This window comes from Branchiostoma lanceolatum, chromosome 14 (genome assembly GCF_035083965.1).
Source record: "Branchiostoma lanceolatum isolate klBraLanc5 chromosome 14, klBraLanc5.hap2, whole genome shotgun sequence".
Taxonomy (NCBI): Eukaryota; Metazoa; Chordata; class Leptocardii; order Amphioxiformes; family Branchiostomatidae; genus Branchiostoma; species Branchiostoma lanceolatum.
Genome location: NC_089735.1, coordinates 11,626,312 through 11,647,901, shown reverse-complemented (window position 1 = coordinate 11,647,901; position 21,590 = coordinate 11,626,312). Strand labels below are relative to the sequence as shown.

Below are 21,590 nucleotides of genomic sequence, written 5' to 3'. Positions count from 1 at the left end.
ATCACATGGCAAAAGGTAATTTTGTTACTGAATATAGTACTACTAGATCAAAGAAAGGGGTGCATTGCATAAAATGAGCCATACAAAGCTGAAACTTGAATAATCCTCATATTTTCATATTATGTAAACCCTTATCTTTGCCCCAGACTATTTCCAATTTTTTTTTCTCAAAAAATCCGAGAAGCAACAAATAAAATTGGTGATGAAAAAGCCGGCGCATGGGCCTGCCCCTGGTGTCAGGAGGCCATCTGATGTAGTTAACAGGCTCTGTTCTTAGTGCCAAAGAGCCATCACATGGACTTAAATGCACTTAAATGTTCTGTCGGAGCCATCACAAGTAATCATCACAAAGCTTCGACTGTCCCCAGTGCTGAAAAGCCATCAGATAGACTTAAAAGCACTCAAGCCTTTACTGTAAGTTCATCAGTACTCTCCCTAGTGCTGAAGGGTCATCAATTGGATTGACCTGCTCTCTACCCTTTTCTACCCTTTTTCATTGATGTACATGTAACTGCTCAATTCCTGATATGCTGAAGAGACATCATAACGATTTTACCCCTTTTACTGTGGAAGAATCATCATAGTATGTAATAGACTCGATAAGTACCCTCTACTTTCAAGCATCAAGTTCACATAATTGTTCTCGTACCCAACTTTTAAATGGAATAGTCCTTACATGAGCTAATTCCTTTTATGAATGTCAAAACTGTATGCTAGCTCTTTTCCTGAAAATAGCAGAACCATGTTATAAGCTATAAAATTCATTTAGTTAAAGACATAGTGCAGTGTCCAGGGAAACACGGTATTGGTAATTGCCTCATCCCCACTTGGGAATAACCAATGAAACCATCCTGGAAACTAAAAAATATTCCATCCATTAACCACCAATGACCTCTACCTTCAAGGTTATTCCAACATGTAGGGAACATTTATGAATTTATTCATGAAAACCATATCCTTCCAAGTACAACATCTACTGAGTTAAACATAATTCCACCAGGGTACATCATCATAAATTCTGCCACCCTGCAAAGATATGTCCAAACAGATCTCCAAACCAACATCTCCCAGTATAATGTACTCCTGTATATCTTAACTGTGCATACCTGGGGTGTGTTGCATTAGAGATCTCTCAAGCCCACTTTTCAAAGGGGCGGATTTATGTAAGCTGGTGGATTAATGTTAATGGAGGTTAGATTTGATGAGCAAAATAAAAAGAATACATTAAACTACATTGCTCTCCAATACTTATTTCTTTGGAGATAAAAGTAGTAACTATTGTAAAATCAGATCACTCAAAAAGAGTATGATTGTTTCACCTTCAGTTACCACACGTACACACATGCACACACACACACAGATACGCACATGCATGTACACACACGCGTGCACACACAAACACGCACATACACATGTACATGCACACATGTACACTCACACACACACACAAACACACACAGAAACACACACTCAAGCACACACACACACACAGACACACATACAGACACACGCACGCACACACACACAGACACACACACACACACACACCTTCAACAACACCAACACACACCAAAGCCAGTACATGTACTTTACTCCCTTGAGGGTGACGTAAAAAGACATATGAACGGGGGCTCATCTGGCAATTTCATATGTAAGGTTATCTGTATCTATCAAAACATTCTAGTGGACCGTCAGCCTCACCCCTGTTCGTTTATGATGTACATGTTATTATTATGTATCCATAAACTGGCACAAACTATACCTGGCTGTTAAGAATGAATAAGACTATCAGCTCTGATTGACATTATACATCATTAATCTAATCGGTTTTCTAATATTTCCTGAGAACATTTATTTTATGTTATCTTCTTCAAACAGACATGCCAGGCTGCTAGATATGCAGGCAAAGGCAGCCTTTCATTTTGTTTTTAACGATGTGGGGAAGAATCAAATTGCTTCGGTTGAGACCAATTGTTCGTTGCCCTCAGGCATAAAGACTTCCTTGCATAACATTTTCATCTTATCTGAAGCCCATATGTTTGGCGCTCTTATCACTAAAAACGCTTGGCACTGTGAATGAAGTTCAACACTGGTTTGCAAGTTTTATCAGAATGCAAACTGAAAACTTTGTATTCTTTTTCATTTCTATTATATGGATAAGAGCTCTAGGCTATTATAATAAGGAGATATCTATATGGGACAGTTTTTTTTAATGGTTTTTGTCGTATTTAGAATGCAAACTGAAAACTTTGTATTCTTTTTCATTTCTATTATATGGATAAGAGCTCTAGGCTAATAAGGAGATATATATATATATGGGACAGTTTGTTTTTATGGTGTATGTTGTATTTAGTTGACAATGGCAGCCAAGACATGTATACGTGTTTCGTATATTGGATGAATTACCAATTTGGGGCAAATCTGTGTATTAAGATCAATACTTTTGCCAAATCTTATTGCTTCACGGCAATGTCATATATCTTGCACTAACACACTCAGGGACATATGAATTGCGTCTGAAAGATATCAAGGTGCATATCTTTGGTATAAACCAGTCCCTCCCATATTTCACAGGCCATTAACTTGTATCCTGGAGTGTAGATCAGGTGGTATGTGGTATGATAGGTAATATAACTTGCCCCGCAGGCCCGGAGTCAATGTCACCTTCTGATCCGGAACATGTATGACAATAAATGATTGTACAGGATAATTCACAAAATTCTTTCCAAAATGAATGTGACAGAACTGAACAAGCACAGGCTTCCAAGATTATGGTGTTGCATTAATCAGATGAAGTTGATTTTTCATATGAATGTGTATTCTAATCTTAGAACATGTTCCTGAAGTGTAACAAAGGCCTTGAAAACAGTGGCTTACTCACAGATTTTGAGTAGAAAAAAAACACAGCACTTTTCAAGATGCGTAAACTATCTTTTGTATTACATTTTCATATTTTGAGTATGAACACCCCTGAGTCATGACCTCAAAGATGACAACTTTTCCTTATCATATTTACACACCAATTAGTCAGTACAGTTTCCACCTATCATGTACTGAACAAGTTTGTCTTCAAGGATTCCTTCAAACTTCTTTCAACCTTCAAACAACCCAAACTAGTCAGAGATAAAGAAGTGTTCCTGCTTTTTAAGAAAAAGGAAAAATCATTAGAGAAATTATCATGCATGGTGGTTGCTCATCTGTTGCCCCACTATCTCCATCCTGTTGAAATGGGGCCTTTGATCCCGAAAATAATTTCATCAGGTTGGTAGAATTTAGGGTATAGGAGATTCTTTTTACACAACCAGGTAATCTCACCTGCTAACGTTTCGGTGTCTGTCAGACACCTTCTTTAGAGCTTCTGACTGGAGTATACCTGCTTCTCACCGCTATAACTTAGTATAAGTAGCCGATGTAGGTGGCGCTTTTGCGGTGAGAACACTGTTCCAAACGTGGCTAAGTTTGTATCCCCTCTCGTCTCGGTTCATCACTGGTGATGACTTCCTGATCCAGACGGCCTCCTCGATCCAACGAGTGCGTCTGTTATCCTCTCTGTCGATGACCTTGGCCCCCTCCCAGTCAATGACGCAGTTGTGTCTGGTAATGTGGTCAGTGACTGCAGAAACTTCTCTTCTTTTTGTGCATGTCTTTTCTGTGACCTTGTGTACTTTACAACATGAATGTTGTCAGCTTCCTTCTTGTGTTCGTCTAGTCTAGTCCCAAAGGTTCTTTGATGTTTCAGTTGAATGTGTACATAATAGATGTTATGCAAAGAATAACTTAAAAGACAGCTTTGAAGTTTAGTCATGGATTGGAGAGGCCATGGATTGTGATGGTATAGTAGATATGCTTGATAAAGTTGTGTTAGTCTATTTCAAACTTCAGCAGTATTTTGCGCAAATGGTGTGAAATTGAGTGTGTTTCATCTAACGCTGACTCTTAGTTTTTGGGGTGTGGCCCTTCAGGCAATATAGCCATGATATGAGTTCTAGCCACGCCTATAAATCGCACTGTGATTCTTGAATTGACTTGGTCCATTTTTAGGAAGAAAGGGAAAAAAAGATCAGTACAGCCCTGAATGCTCCTGGACATGTTTAGAAATTATCAATTAAAGTTTTTGGATCCTTAACTTTTGAAATAAAAACACAAAAAAGTTTTTTTTTAGGGATTTCAGTTTAATGAATACAAGATTGATGGAACATCACCTTAGCAACATCATTGTTGTTAAGTTCTTAATCCTTAGTGTACACCTGCTAAATGCTTCATCTGTACATGTCTCCCTTAAATGGAAAAGCACCAACATTTCGTCCTGACTTAATATCTCCTTGTCAAACATTTAAGCCCACTGTTGAAAGTGAGGACCTCCAAAGTTTACCTTTTCATGTACATGTTTGGTAAATATTTCTTTTCGCAATTTATCTAAAAGGTTAGTTTGGGCTATGTCGTTTATAAATTGTTTATGAAAATGCTTTGATTTTGATGTACAGGACTGGGAGAAAAGCCAGCTTAGGAAGTTACTTAACGTAAATGCTGTCACAGAAGTTTTGGTATAAACTAACCAAATGTGAACAATTGTGTTTACGTCATATTATTGTTTGAAAGTTTATCAGCCACCCATTAAATATGTATTTTTTATTCATCTGATTTTGAAGTCACAAAACAAGACTAGAAAGCCTCTAGAAGTTAAAACTTAAATGAGAACTCGGTGAGATTTTAAAGCTGAAACAGACTAGAGTTAGGAGTTAAATAATGATTAGCAAGATATATAGCTATAAATGTCAGGACCAAAGATGTATTTTAATTTGGAACCTCCTTGATGGCTTATACTGTAAATTCTTTTTTTGTTGTTGCGGGAACTTAATTCGGGGTAAAAGAGGGAAGGAGTTTTCGTGTTGTTTAAAGTTTGCGGATGAAACAATTTTGTGTTAAGGCCACACCAATTTAATTTCTTGGGTAACGGATTTTATTTTTAAATTTTTGCAACAAAAAAAATCATGAAAACAGAAGGCTGGGGTGAAAACTTGCACCTGACCCTGTTCACTCACTGAAATTGTGTGCACCAAAGTACTGCTTTCCTCTGAGATTCTGTTAGAAGATTCTGTAAAATGGTGTGGCCAAATAGTAAAATATTGGAAACACATACATGTATTCGCATTGAGGTCACCACGAAAGCCACAAAAATGAAACAACTGCAAACATTTCAAGATTAACAGTTACAGTATCTCCTTGAAAGGGTAATATTAGGGATAATGCTCAACATCCATCATTCTGTCATTTTACGATGTTCATAACGAGGAACAAAAATTATGACCATTCTGTCATTTTGACAGACATATTGGCATGTCTAATATGAAAGAGATTAAGATTAAGTGAAACCACACCAGGAATTGAGCACTGGTTTGCCAGATAACAGAAAGAAATGTCTAGGGCTTCGGGGCAAACCCCTGATGATTGCATGCATGCAAATTGTGCAGCTCTATACCAAACATCGGCCCCCAAATTTAAACATTGATATGTATTTTGATGATAACAGCAGATCGACTTTTAGGATCATTTTTTTGTCAACCCATTGAATACAAACCTTTCTGTGAGCCTTTTCTGATAGCTAGATTCTACTTTACTTCACTGGCCTGTTCTTGTTATTGTCATCCATACTACATTATAAAACTTGGCATCCAATTTAGACAACCTTGAAGTTGAAGTTCATCCCCCTGTCACTGCCAGGTTCATAGCTGTTGCTATTACATCTTGTTCAGGTGTCCATGTATCATGGTTGACCTTTTACCCTTATACAAGATGCTCTGCTGATGTACTGTATATAAAGTGAAGCTGTAAATATTTTTAAATTCTGGACATGGCTAGTGTCAAGGGATTTTTTCACCTCATTGTTTAACTTTACCAAGACGTATATTATGTGATGCTGTGTTTCACTGGCAGTTGTTGGTTGGATATATAACTTAATATTTAATACTTTTTTGTGAACAGGACAGTGAATTCAGATAATTTTTATGGCTATATAATCTATGACTATCTGAGGTACTATAATTAAGCTACATAATTAATTATATAATCAAATTGGCAGGCATACCATTTACAATCATACTCATCTTGGTATTAATACATGACTGTATGTTGTTTTGAGTTACAATTCATAATCTAGGATGAAAAGATGTTGGCTCTGGATTTTTAAAAATTTGCAATGCCACGTTTTTTTTGCTATTTATTATGACCAGTTGACAGATGTAAAAATATTGCTGCAAAAAAGTAATTGAAAATAAACCAGAGCTAACATCAACTTGGAGATTGGGATTATTGCTTTAAGTTAACGATACAAAGTTCTTATTTTTTATAAGAACACCATAGATTTGTTTAGTTTTGTGGGGGCTTAATTTCGTGTTAGAAGGGAAAACAAGGTTTTGGTGTTGTTTTAAGTTTGCAGTTGAAACAGTTCTGTAGTTCAGTAGTAATTTATTGGAAACACATTAAAATTTGTATTGTCGGTGATATGAGTTTACGGTTATTGCAATAAACATGAAAATAAAATCACTGTGAACACTTCAAGATGTAAAGAACTGTAAGACAGAGTTCCTTTGTCACTGGAAACATTTACCAAATGAAAATGTCCTTTGGAACAACTTAGGCTAATTGACTGTAAACAGGGAAGGTTGGGTCAGGTTCAGCTATTTATAGCACAAAAACCTCTGAAGAATGTAGCCTTCTTTTGAAGTCGCACAGTAGCCTTCCTGTGGGTGGAATGCTGGTTTTGTTTGTTCTTTGTTGGATCATTTTCAACTCAAACAGATTCATAACCATATAAAGACAAGAAAGTAGCAAAAATGTCAAGAGCGATATGTAATTGTTAGTTAGAAGCAACACAATCTCCCTAAGATGAACTAAATTCAATCCTCAGAGATTGTCTAGTCCCTGTTTAATTTTGAACCACGTCAGTAATAATTTTCGTAACCGTTTTTGTAACTTCAATCTGCCTGTTTTTTAATGACGTTTGCCACTACCTTGAAAAAGTAGGAGTTAATTAGATTACTCAGGAAACTTGTCAAAATTCATCATGTATGTGACACGGTTATGCCTGTTTTAATTTTTTAATTACAGCTTAACTAAATGTGTATCACAGATGACTTGTTTCAGGCAATCACTTTTAGATGAGTTATGGCATTTACCTAAGTTTGCAGGAAGCTTCATATTATCATTAATGGCAATGTAATTTGCTGGGACATCTAGACCTACAGATCTTATCATAATAGAATACATTATAACTCATAGTGTGGGAATGTGTACTAGTATGTTTCATTAATGTCTGGCACAACTATCTCTGTATCAAATCTCATAGTTAGTTGTGACATTTTTCTGATCAATATTTACATCATGATAATGAGGATATATGACATATCTGTTCTCTAAATCTTTGCAAAAAAGTCAAACAATCATATATATCTATGGATCATAGAATCATACCAAGCAGATTAAACAGCATTGTGCAATAAACTAATCATAATACATCAGTGCACATCTATGCAATATATGTTGTGAAGTATTCAGAACTTTTGAAACAAACCTTTCTCTATATTTTCTATCTATTCTAGGATACCAGGTTCAACTCGGGTATTGACCTTCAAACGGGCTACAAGACGCTCAGTATCCTGTCCATGCCGCTAAGAGACAAGGATGGAGAGGTAGGAAATACAGCATACTCTGGCTACAGGGCCTAAAAGATAGGGTGCATTTCAATTCTCTTTTGTGCACCCAGAATTGGAGCTTTGCACCTTAATTTTTGGTCTAGATATATATGGGAAATGTGCATAATCATTGTTCTATTTGTCTCTAGTATACAGTGTATTCTTGACATTTATTATTAAGTGTCAGAAAATGAAAAATATTCAGTTTCTTTTTCTTTTTTTCAGGTCATAGGAGTTGCCCAGGTGGTCAACAAGTGTGGCGGTTATGGGAAGAAAACTGAGGCTTTTAATGAGCACGATGAAAAGGTAATTACTTAGTATGAGATTTGATTTCATTGTTTGCAGCAAAAACACATTGGGAAGAAACATGCATAAAATGTTGTGGGTCCAGAGTAGTTTTGAGGATTGCAATCCAACAGTTCCATATTAGTGTCCAACATATATTGTCACATAAACATTACACACAATCATTTGTTCTCTGCTTTGTTGTCCTTTCATGTTTTGCTGAAAGGAAATTTATGAAATATGAGCTAAACCCAGATGAAATAAGTTTTTATGTTGGTACTACCATTGGTAAGATTGTCCAGACAAAATGTCCTTAGAACCAAGACATTACACTGGAACTCACAGGTCATACAGGATTTAGAAAGAAGTGAAGAATTTCAGTGAAGAAATTGATTTTTTTTTCACTAAGAAGAAACTTTGGAAATTGTAGAATTTTAGCTCTTTGATTTTCGATCCTTGAGGGATAAAGGTAACTAGACTTATAGATGTCAATCACGGCGTTAATGTAAAATAGGTTCCAGTAGTCAAAAGTCAGACTCCGTGTTTTATTCCCATGGTGTTTCATGCCAAGCTGTTACATGCCCATTTCAAAACTATGAGGTATGAGCCTTTAAACCCAAGCTAAGTGGCTTTGTGGGTTAGGTGTGTTGATTCATGATAGGGTTTTGGGGAGATCTATTTATGGTTGGACCATCCTGCAATGCAGGGTCATGCGAGGATAACCGGTGTGCATTGTTGTCAGCCTGGAAAAAAGTCAATATCTTCGTCAGACAGACGAGGTTGGGCTATAACGTTGTCAGGGTTAACACAGGTCATCTTCTCACTGCTTCATCATGACCTATGGCACCCCGACCAATCAATCGCATTGAAACTCAGATTCAAATCAGCCATGACTCCACAAATTGCTTTCTAAGTTGCGTTAACGACTAAATCTGACAAAACAATGTCGCCAGTGAGATGCTGGAAGGTGTTAGCTTTCAAAGATGTTTTCAGATTCAATTTTGGCACTTTGGAAGTGATAGAACGTATCTGCGATTTAACGTTTTGAAAAAAAAATAGTTTCTACTAATTTTGTTTCAACGTTAAATTGCAGATACGTTCTATCACTTCCAAAGTACTAAAATTGTCAATCTGAAAACATCTTTTAAAAGCTGACACCTTCCAGCATCTCACTGGCAAGTTTGTTTTGCCAGATTTAGTCACTAAAGCCATTAGGAAGCAATTTGTCGGGTCATGGCTGATTCAAATCTGAGTTTCAGTGTGATCCATTGGTCGGGGTGTATGGGTAGGGTTCGAAAATACACCTGGCAATATGAATCAATTAATTATAGTAATTTATACAAACCCAATGAATGCAGAAATTCTATTTTGAGCCATAAGACTCGGGCAAAAAGAGCTGGGATGATTGATGTGTAGGAGTAGATCTGTCTGTTGTCTGAGCACCAGCTGTGGCTTCGGAGCTCAAACACAGAGCCTCGCTTATCAGCTACAAGTCTTCAAAACATCCATATCCCTTTGTTTCTCCTCTTTCTGTTTCACTTGGTACAATTGTCGGTTCATAAAGTATTACAGCCATGAGTAAACTTCTCTAATGTTCACTCGAACAAAAGTCTTTAAAAGATAACAGAACCCATTTGGGTTGATGCCAGGTCCACTTTGAAACTTCTTGCCTGTCCAAACCAGCAGCTGAATGACCTTTCTTTGAAAATTTTTATGATCAGAATCATAACGCTCGCATTGTTGACCAGATGACTGATTTTGCTGGTGACAGTCTGAGGCAATCGCCAGTTCCACTTTTGGTAAGTTGTGCAGATAACAGAAAGTACAAGAAAGGAACGATAAGCCCTTCAAGGATACCGCTAGTCAGCCTAGAGTGCACAAATCCATTTGTACCAATTAGAGTGAGGTACCACAATTGGACGTCCTTCCCAGTGCAATTGCAGAAGGGGAGAGTTCGCTGGTCCCTTGACTGCTTCAAAGTTGGAGCAGTCTTGAGTGAACAGTAATTGCAGGGAGTTGGCATTGACGTCGGTGTGTGCCAGGGTTATGTTTGCTAGGGCGTTGGCCTTTGGGAGTTGATGACAGGCCAGCAGAGAGATCTTAGTCTAGTCTAGAGCGTAGGAAGTGGTACAAAACCATATCAGAAATTCAGAAGCAAAATTTCACTGTAATTTCCAACGCAAAAATGGGGCTAGCCAAAATTTTCAACCATCCAACTCCAATCTTTGTCAAGGAGTGAGCAATCCACCACTTCTGTGACATCATGTTTCGTTTATACAAGTGTTGCTTTGACTGTGCTGCAGTACTTAGAAAGGCTTTCACTCAGAAATTATTTAGAATTGCCTCCCCAATATCACTACCATTTATGACTTTCTTTGTGTATAACCATAGAACGAAATACAATGTCTTTTGTTTTCAAAACCCCAGATGTTTACCCATTTTTTTATCTGAAAGTTTTTCTCTGGGGGTTTCCAAAGGACTGTATTGATCAATGCCCAGATACAGAAGGTTGGTCTCCAGAGGCATCTGTGCACTTCCCACTCTCACAATCCCCTGCCCTCTACTCACTTCCATCAAGACAAGCTGTAAATTGCTGTTGCAGTAACTAACATCCATTACCATAATACCGCCACGTTTACTGCAATTTCTAAAGTGATACTAATTTAGCAAAGGAGCAACTCGTCATTTTTTCCTGGTTACATGTCGATGTTATAGCTTACCTTTGCCACTTAAGCTGTGTATGTTTTTTTGTCTCTCTTGATCTGCTAAAAACGAAATATCGCAATCGTAAGATGTTGCGGAAATGCACCGAGAACGGGCGTGCGCGCGGAAGGGGGTTCCATAATACCGCCAGGAAGAAACTCGGCGATTATCTCCCCATTTTTCACCATTATACATCAGCTGTTGTTCCTTTCTATCGGGGTAGTGCGTGCCCTAAATATACAACGATGTCTGGGGATAAAAAAAATCACTCGAAAACGGATGTTAACTGTTGCGAATTTTGATTTACTGTAGCCCGTCACAACTGCTATCACGTAAAACTTACGTCTGACGTTCTACTATGGTTCAGTTCACATAATTGCGGCTTCGTTTTCAGTGTAACGGTCGTATTAATTGTTGGTCTTATATAAAAATTGAGATCGTCAAGATCGCAACAAGTCCCGCGTGCCCACCACCCCTCGTAAGTCATATCTTGAGGGTTAAAGTTGAGACGGCAGGTCTACTATGCCGCTGGGTGTGAATCAGGAGCAGCTCTCTCGTGAGACCCGGCGGCGGCAATCTTCGATCCAGTAATGGAATAATCCAAAGTGTGCCATACAAATAAAGACATTTTCTTTGGCAATTTATCACAGAAGAATTATTGGTTCCTGAGTATATCTTTATTACTAATTTTCGTCTCCCATGCAAATACAAATGGTATCGACGTACGCGCGGGGTCCCCAGTTGCAGCGGAGGGGTGCAAATTGTTTGAACCGCGGTTTGGGACCAAACAATAGAAGGGTTCATAATCCTACTATATACTGTTGCTCCTTGGTGAAAAATTCATCTATAGATATTATGCATATAGTGTGATGCATGTAGATGCAAAACATTTCTCAGTGCTTTGTAGAAATTACATCCGCCCCTGCAAACTATTGGTTTCGCCGAGATTTTCGCGGGAAATTTCCTGTTACGCAATACGGGGGAGGAGCCAGTCTCGGGCGAAAACAATGAAAATGGCGACGTTCTATTTTGCGCCAGGTCAACCGCAGTTACGGCGATTAATCAACCGTTCTTGACGATAGATCACACTTTGAAACGAGTTGAAGGCCAGTAAAAGAAACTTTATTTTGCTGTTGTTTAAATAATCGTCTTGAGCTTGAAGCACGTGCGATTATTATATGCAAATCCAGAGAACAACGTGCGATGGCGTGATGATATGTTCTTCCCACGACGCGCTCGCCTATCATGATAAGGGATCGAAAACATTTGACCTCGTTGTCTTCGAATGCCTCGTTATTGAGGCCTTTCTTAGAGTGTATTAAACACCTTGATGTCTGAAGTATGCATACCTCGAAAATCACTGTTGCTGCACGAGTAGATCTTTTAAAATTCATCGCTTTTTAGATTTGGCGGTATTATGATTAGTGGCGGTATTATGGTAAGGGATGTTAATAGCAATTCTGCATATCAAGTGTTCAGAAATTGCAAGGGACCGCAAGTATTACGTGACTGAAATACAGGTAGGTAGAAATACAGGACGGACCACTAGAATGCAGATTTAGTTGATTCTGAAATTGAAAATAGTGCCAAACCAGCATTTCACTTGTCAGAACACACAATCCACATATCTCATCCCTATTATGATTTTCAATATGAACAATAATATGTAAATGACCTAAGAAGTCAACAGTTAGTTTTAAGTATTGTGTTAAAAAGGTATGCACATCAGCCTGTGGCTTCGATGTAATTTTCATAGCTGATCATAGTGATAAACCATTCATTTATTGGTTTGTTTGTTTGTTCATTCATTCTCTTCTTCTTTTTCTTCTTCTTCTTCTTCTTCTTTATTCCTCCCGTAGGAGAGCATAATTTCATCATACTTAAGTTAAAGTATAACAGTATTGATACATCTTCAAAGGACAAAACATATTTACAAATCACAAAATTCAATAGAAACATTTGATAACACTTATTGTTGGAATTGATTTCCATCAGTTCGGTACTGATTATTGCACAGTGAATCACTCATCATTGAAAGTTTTCGGTTGTGCGCATTAGCACTGAATCATTATATTCTTACAGGCCTGATCATCAGAGTCCTGCATACATGTACTGGGTCATCAATGTCACTTCCATATTGTATGTCGATACACTCCTACTGCTACACTGGTACTTTAGAAGTAGAGTTCGTATGGGAACAAACTGTCCTTCGTCTCGGCTTGTTGGTCTTAAGGTAATTCCTTGTCTCCTAAAGTCCACAGGTTGCAGACTGCAGTGCTGATTGATGATTTTTTTCCAGAGGTTGAACTAAGGTGCTAAGTTCACATTTTTGCATACTGAAGGTGTAAATGTTCTGACTTGTTTTTCAGATATTTGAGTCGTACATGGCATTCTGTGGTGTGAGGTTACACAATGCATCGCTGTATGAACAGTCACAACTGGAAGTCAGGAGAAACCAGGTATGCGGTCTTCTTTGATAATAATAGTAATAATGGTTTATTGGTCAGAAATTACCTGTGCAATGGCAGTCAGTGCTGAATTGCTGCAGGGTTTACAATCATATGATACAGAACAGATACATAATTACTCCATACTTGCACTTTGTGGAACTGTCGCAAGGGTATCTGGACGGCTGCCATTCGTCGCCAGCAGGTGACCTCAATACGACCTTCCCAACCGAAGTCAGGTACCCATTCACACCTGGGTGGAGTGAGGAAAGTCGTGTAAAGTGCCTTTCCCAAGGGCACAATATCTGGGCATATCGGTGTTTCGAACCTGGGACCTCTGGGTTCTGGGCAAAACACTCTACCGATTGCGCCACACGATGCCAATATCTTCAATAACAAAATATCAAAACAACTGCCAAATATAACAAACAATTTGAGTGACCTACATTTGTACACACAAAGCAATACCTCCCTACAGTAGATGTTACTTATAAACTGTATGAACACCCAATTAACAGTGTCAACATACAGGGCCCTGTTTTAAATGGTTGCCAAAGTCAAGAGAGATTAGTTTCAGCACTAGCGACAGTACCATACATTGCTCATCAAAGTAAGACAGGCTGCTCTGATAGTACTGTTATGTTTAGAGCTATTCCATGCCAGATTATAGGAGGGGGTGGGATGGACAAGCTATCTTTTCCTGAAATAGAGGAATACCTGAAAGAAGAAAAAGTGAAAAATTATGATAAGATCTATATGTAAAATGGGGTTTGGTGTAAGGGAGTAAAATTGCATTAATTGGAAAGTTCTTGAGTCATCTTTGTATAAGCAACACCCCCACACATGTAATAGCTTCATACAGTCATTTATAGATATTTACAACAGTTACTATACAACACTACAAAATTACTCTTCCTGATGTAGTTTTATTGTCCATTAGAGCCCATGTATTTTGTAAATAGGTCTCCATACAATCCTCACACCGTGTTACTTCCTGTCATAGAAAGGGGACCATGTATTTAGTACAGGTGGTAGATAAAGACATGTTCTGAAAGCACACATTGTGATATAATTATTGCCTCTGTTCAAATCTTTACACTACCTCACTGACTGAGATGATGAGGGATTTTTCAGAAGGTTGTGAAGATTTTATTGATTTCTGGCAACATTAGATGTAGAGATTAGTCAGTCACTAAATGCACAGACTTCACCCTCAGATTCTGTTTTTTATATTTAAATCTAGCAGGCTGACTTTTTTTCAAATCCGGGAACCACAAAATCAAAGATGTGTGGCCTAAGTAAGAAAGATTATACCTACCACAACATTGAGCAGCCATAGCTATTTGAAATTCCTCACCGAGTAAGCTGCCAAAACTGCCTGTCTAATGGATGTTCAGTACATAAACTGTGCTAGCTATAAGCTTATAATGATAGACAGTTTCCTTTTGCCCTTTCAAAAAGCTTTTTCAAGGTCTAGTGCACTTTTGATGTACAGTAAAAGCTTATTTCAAGTACTGAAAGTACTCAGCTTTCATTGTCTGTTACAAGTCAAAAGTGCTCTTGTTGGGGATTGTTATATATGTCCAGACTATACATGATGTTTGACTGCTCAGAGTATGCATGATGCATGAAATGAAAAACTGTGTAGTCTGGGGGATGTACCAACTATTTTAAACAATACCAGCAGAAGAGAACAAGAAATTGTCATGCCTTCAGATACCAAAGTTATGAACCTATGATCGATATGTTCAAAAATTTGTTTTTAACTAGCAGTATTATAAAGTGGAACTTGTTGTAACCAAATACAGTAGAGGCATTCTCACAAGATAGCTTCAAACAACACTCTCAGCTAGATGTGCAAAGGTTAGGTGTGACAGGTCGTTCAGTGCAATATAACCAAAAGTTACTGCTTCTGAGCTGCGTGCTTTGAAAGCTGTTGTGTTACGCTGAAGGGTGGTTATACCAGCTACACAGATACAGATACAGACAGATGGATTCCATAGCCCTGCCCACCTCCGTGCAAAAACGTAATGCAGGCTCAAAAGTAACACAAATGTAATAGAAAAAAAGAGAAAGAATTATATTGATTATTATAAATGACTCTATTTACCTGAAAGGAATGAAGCTATTTTCTCAGTACCCTTTTGTCAATTTCATTACTTTCAGTTTGTCTTCATTCCAGCACAGCAGAAGATAGAATAATGACAAAATAAGTCCTTGACATTAATATACAACCTTTCTAGTAAGTAGAGGACTGTGCAAAAAGCAGCATTGGCATAATAACATGTATTTTCTATGTAAATGTTGGTTGTGGTAGGCTACAAGTAGTAATGGCATGCAGTTGAATAATGTACCAGCTACGCCCCTCCATAGATGAGTCACCATTGACCTTGCCGTTTGAAGCGACTGCACAAGGTCACGCTTGAGTGGATTTGTGCACCGAATTAGGAGCTGTTTTTTTGTGTGTGGGTGCCAATCTCATTGCCACATTACAGAGTCGCAGACAGCTTACTGCACTTCATCTGCATGAATATGGACCGTGTTACATAGAAGAAAGATGGCTTGAAATTTTAAAGTTTTCAATACAACTGTTGAAGAGCTTAAGGCAAAACCATGAACATAAAACTACTGAAAAAATTTGACATTTACAGTATTCAAAATGCAACAACACAATATTTAAACAAGGAGGTTATTTTAACCTCCTTGATTTAAAGACGGAATTTTTCTAGTCAACAAAACAAAACCACAAAATGAGGTAAGACCATCCATCAGAAATCAAATCATGATAATTATGAATAATCATCTGTACATGATTTAACTAAAGATCAGCATATACTTGTGGAACACTAGGTAACAAATATTCACAGACTGTCAAAAATGCAAAGATAAAACCACCATGGACATTTCAAGATTTTTACAGTAGTGTGTGTAGTCCAGTGGTTAGTGACCTTGCCTCTTGACCAAGAGGTTGTGAGTTTGAATCCCGGCTGTGTTGCTCACCTGACATGCACGCTACTAGAAATGGTCGCAATCCTTTAGACAGGACATTAAGCCATGGTTCACTGTTCATTGTGCTTGTTGAAGAGAGCTAGGGAAACCTCCCTGGTACAATGAACCTGTATATGCATGTACTGTACAGTACATGCCAATTGTCTTCTTGGCCATGACCAGTTGAAGAGTAAGCTGTTCATTGAGCTCCTTTGAGCTAAACATAGGTTTGATATCACTTTTATTTCACAGCACTTTTAAAACAATTTTTCTTGTCCACAGGTCCTCCTAGAGCTGTCCAGGCTGATTCTGGCTGAGCAGAGCTCCCTGTCTGTGATCATTAACAAGGTCCTGATGCACACCCAGTCTCTGCTGCAGTGTCAGAGGTGCCAGGTTCTACTCTTGGACGACACCTCCAAGGTAGGAGAGATGTCTTCTTGCATGCAGTAGGTCAGGGGTTTGATCCCCGACCAAGTCTTGCCAAAGACTTGAAAAACTACTTGCTGCTTTTTCTGCGCAGCACTCAGCACTTACGGGAAAGAGAATGGTAGTTGAACGCACAATGCAATGCCACCAGTGGACAAACCTACTTCTGTAGTACTTGCACTACTGTGTGACTGCAGAAATGGAGATGGGTGCTGAAGGAACGAATCTTACTGTATGACCACTGTGTCTTCTTGAAATCTTGGTGTACTTCTGTACAAACATGTACCATTCCATCTTTCACGTTCTCCTCTGATTTTCCAGTGATTATACCGTTAGTAGAGTAGTGTTTTTTCTGATTTGTGTGCTTATGTTGATGAGACTTTTCTCTGTCCTGTGACTACTGTCTGTTTATGGCCAGCTTCCTGTCAACCCTATCTTTGTGGGTCCCAAGCCCAGGAGGAGGCCATCCAGGTCTGTCCAGGCAAGTTTCTGGTCTGACCAGACAAAGCACACTACTCGTTTGATTCTCAACTGTGGAAAATCCTCAAAAAAACTCCTTCACATATTAAAATTCCCTCATATCTTCCTAGAGAATGTCTTCTTTGTGGCTTTTTATTTGTGGTTATTTGGACATGGATTGTTTAGTTTTTATTAGGCAAACTAGAATCACTGGAATATTCGTGCCTTGAGGACTTACCAAACTCTTTTATTTCATTAAAGACTCTCGAACAGGCCTTACATGTATGGATCTTACATACAGACTTTTTACAAAGATACTGATTATATTCCTTACTATGTCCAATCCACACTTCAAATTGAACTCAGTTGCATTCATGTTAAACTAAGTAGTCTGTTACTGTCTGGCCTAAACTGTCCTACTATTTTGTGTTGTCAATACTTTCTTCAGTTACAAACATTTCGTTACATATTTTCACATATTTCTATATATATATAGAAACCATTCTCCTATGCAGGGCCTTACCTGTGGCCTATCTGTTTGGTCTCATGATTACTGCATGCTGTCTGCATTCTCAGCTTTTCTGTATTCAACATGTCATTGTGTACATGGAATATCAAGGAGGTTGTTGGGAATATGTATACAAGGTAGCTCCTGTATGTAGATATTAGGCCACACCAATTTAATTTCTTGGTTAACAGATTTTTATTTTCCTACAAAAAAAATTTTAGAAAAAAAAAATCATGAAAACAGACAAGCCTTCTGTTTTCATGATTTTTTTTTCTAATTTTTTTTTTTTGGGGGGGGGAATAAAAATTAACCAAGAAATTAAATTGGTATGGCCTTAAGCTATCATCCCCCTTCTTTCATAGCTATGGGTCTGCTTTTGCTGTTTTAGAAGGCATGTGGAAAGAAAACAGGTTGTCTCTTACCATAAAAACAAGTGTAGGTTGTCTCTCCATAAAAACAGGTGTAACGGGAGTCGCCCAAACATAGGACGTTTTTTTACGCGCTCGAACTCACGGCGCTCCATTGCTGGTTGCCAGAGAATGGTCATGTTTTAATGAATGAATTTTGAACACATTCATCTAAAGAACATACATGGACAAGAAATGGTATTCATACTGTTCATGGGCCCTTCACGCTCCGAGTTACAAGCGGCAAACGCTGTGAGACGTTTTCACGAATGTACCTTCTGATTTAGTGCTATGCCAAATAGTGTGCCTAACTTAGTACGCTTTGGTAATTTTGCTCTCTTCGGAAGTTGGTGATAAAGTTAGGGAAATGTAAATAAGGCTTGAAGTCTGCTATATTCTAGCTTTCTTTTGACCGGAAAATTTTGACTGTGTGCACTTCTAACGTCATGTGAGAAGGGCTATATCTAGCGCATCCCAGCTCATGTTTTGGCGGGAAATAGGCTACTACGCACTTTGGGCGCGGCCCGACGTACGTCTTGCATGCGCCTCGTAAAAAAAAGTAAATTACATGTACTATCTATAAAATGAATTACGTATAGGGATTGTTGCAAAACTGCAGTGACTGTCTTAATTGCTACTCACATAATATGTTGCTCTGTGCCTCATGCCGCATTGTACGTTAAATATTACATGTATAGTGATATGCGCTGTATGCCATTGTTCAGTCAAAATGTAACATTATATTCACTCACTAGTAGTTGTGGAATATTCTGAATCCCTACTCATCAGCTTTCTAGATAAGTCACTTCATTTAACTTTAAGTGTATTCAGGTTACTTGCTACTGTAGTGCTGCCACTTAACTGCTACTGATCATGACTGAAGCACTGATCAGTGACTAAGGACTACTTGTACTGCTTGCTTTACTAACATTGGCAAAAGTCCCAGTTGGAAACCATCGGTAAGGCCAAACCAATTCAATTTCTTGTTTAACGGACTTTTGTTTTCCAAAAAAAATGTTCAAAAAAAAAAATTTTTGAAAAAAGAAAATGAAAACAGAAGTTTTTTTTCTTGGAACATAAGAATCCGTTAACCAAGAAATTAAATTGGTGTGGCCTAAAGGAATGCTGTGTGAGCTAAGAAGGGTTCCCTTGTGTTGTGTAACCGGTTTATTTTTATGGTGTTCCTTACAGGGCATGTTTTCTCAGGTGTTTGAGTGCGCGGCAAGCGACTTTGAAGACGACAACGCGAGCCAAGAGGAGTTCCTGAACAGAGAGTCGTCGTGAGTATCTTGCGTATATGTTTGCTTTTAGTGCACCTGCGTTAAAGGCTCATTGTAGCATGCGTAGTCCAGTGGTTAGCGATCTTGCCTGACTGGAACTAGAAGCCCCGGGTTCGATCCCGGCTGTGTCGCTCACCCGACATGCAGGCTACCGGAAAAGGTTGCAGTCCTTGGGACGGGACGTTAAGCCGTGGTCCACTGTTCATTGTGCTTGTCGAAAAGAGCTAGGGGAATTTCCCCGGTACAATGACCCTGCAAATACTGTATATAGCGTCTGTCTTCATGTCACGACCAGTGGAAGATTAGCTCATCTGTTCATCGAGTTCATTTGAGCTGAACTGGTTCGAGATCCTTTTACTTTTCTTTTTTGTTAGATAATTTAGTTGTATGCATATATATGTCAGGGTAGAGATTTGATCTGCCATTAGAGATCATGATTAGAGTCTCTATCAACTGTTACAGAAATTGCGAACAGATCTCTGCCAGCTATATAGTACGATTGGCAATTCTGTCAAATATGCCAATCAGAGTTTGTAAGTTTTAAGATGTTTGCTTAAAAGACAGTCAGAAATTGTCAACTTTGATTCATGTCACTTTAGATCAATGGAATGACATTCCTAGCATCGTGAACGTGATCTGTTGACAGAGCCTCCGATCACAATCTCTACCGGTACGGTTGACAATTCTGCCGTGACATACACCTCTGTCATGAAAAACATCTCTTGTACTCTTTTATTTTTGTTGCATAAAAAGATCAATGTCTTTATTGTATTAGATTGAAAACAAAATTGTTTTGGAAAAAAAAAATCAAGATATAAGATGCTTACCTATTAAGTAATACCTTGGTCTTGATCAAAACTAGTCTTGTAGCATGATACATATAAATTCTCAGTAAGTAACAGTAATGGGGGATGCCCTAACATCGCACTTTTTTTACGCGCTCGAACTCACGGCGCTCCATCGCTGGTTGCCAGAGAGTGGTTAGGTATTGATGAATGAATTTTGAACACATTCATCTAAAGAACATACTTGGATAAGAAATGTATTCAGACTGTTCATGAGCCCTTCACGCTCCGAGTTACAAGCGGCAAACGCTGTGAGACGTTTTCGCGAATGTACGCGAAAAGAGATTAGAAAAAAAGTTTTCATGACTTCCAAGGTTACAAACCTTAGTGTATTCTCTAATAAGTGCCCCATATGTCTCTGCTCTGAGTGGAGTGAAATACCCTATGTGCCATTCCTACAAGGCCACAACACCCATTCAATGTGAGGTAATTGCTTTGTGCCAATGAGAACAATTTGAACCTTCCAGAAAGACACACAATAATTCAAGACAGTCAGCTGGGGTTTTTGAGTGAGATGCTCTATCCCTTGGGTGAAAAATCAGTCAAACCAAAGAACAGGGATTGTGACACTAATGACTTTAGAGACTCAATAAAGCGTCAGAAGGTTTCCCTAAGTCAAGGCTTGGGCCTAATTACACACCAAAGAAACCCCAGTACAGCAGCTGACTGAGAATTGCTTCCAGTCCTACAGTGAGTTGCTTGTAGTCCACAGAAATGCACTGGGGATATATATCCACAGCTGCAGTTAAGGAATAACGAGGCATTTACAGCTGAGATAATCCTCCCTACAGTGTGCAATAAGACTTAACAATAAGTCAGTCCTATAGTTTTTCTACAAGGTATGTTACCGGCTTTCCTGTGTCAAAGAATATTGCTTTGATTGTTGTGTAGAATTTATGTCTTCAGTTTTCCTTATGCTTCCTGAAATTTGTTTGTTGTATGAAAGGTGCTTGTTCTAATTGATTGGTTGATTGATTGATTGATTGATTGATGAAGTGATGTTTTGCTTGTTTCAGGACGACCAACAAGCCACCGAGATTTCCCATCAACATCAAGATAACGAGCCACGTAGCTCTGACAGGAGAGGTATGTCATGTGATATCTTATGTTAGTGCTGCGTACTGGTACTGTACCGTAAAAATTGATTAGGTACAGTTCCAAAATACCAGATCATGAAGTACCGGTACTGTACCAATATAAATTTACACCAAGTATATACGTGCTTATTTTATTACTGATCTCGTGACCTCATGGCCTCGTGCAACACCAAACGTGACCAAAGTTACACCTTGAACTAATATGCAACAGATCATTCAGGCAGGCCAGGAGCTTTTGATAGCAAGGCTAAGGGAGTTTGGCGGTAGGAAACCTAGTTATGTACTTTGAATAAAGATACTGACAAGTTGAAAACAGTTATTTATGTTTCTGTCATTATCAAAGAAGTTCAGAAAAACACAGGTCCAGACCTGTACCTAAACCTCTGTACCTGTACCTGCAAATGATGTTACATTTAGGTACGCAGCACTATCTTATGTATGACTTGATGACATG

General features: G+C 38.4%; 1 protein-coding gene across 4 annotated transcripts in view; it reads left to right on the top strand.

Annotated features, from left to right (window-relative positions):
* The window catches only part of LOC136448218 (dual 3',5'-cyclic-AMP and -GMP phosphodiesterase 11-like), a 62,543-nt gene that overhangs the window by 27,253 nt on the left and 13,700 nt on the right, over nt 1–21,590 (top strand). For 3 of the 4 annotated variants that reach the window (XM_066447479.1, XM_066447478.1, XM_066447481.1), the window contains exons 2-7: nt 7,599–7,688; nt 7,917–7,997; nt 13,049–13,138; nt 16,397–16,534; nt 19,106–19,194; nt 21,056–21,125. In XM_066447479.1, coding sequence (XP_066303576.1) covers nt 7,599–7,688; nt 7,917–7,997; nt 13,049–13,138; nt 16,397–16,534; nt 19,106–19,194; nt 21,056–21,125 — 558 coding nt within the window. The remainder of the gene's footprint in view (nt 1–7,598; nt 7,689–7,916; nt 7,998–13,048; nt 13,139–16,396; nt 16,535–19,105; nt 19,195–21,055; nt 21,126–21,590) is intronic. The other variant, XM_066447480.1, reaches the window with a different exon arrangement.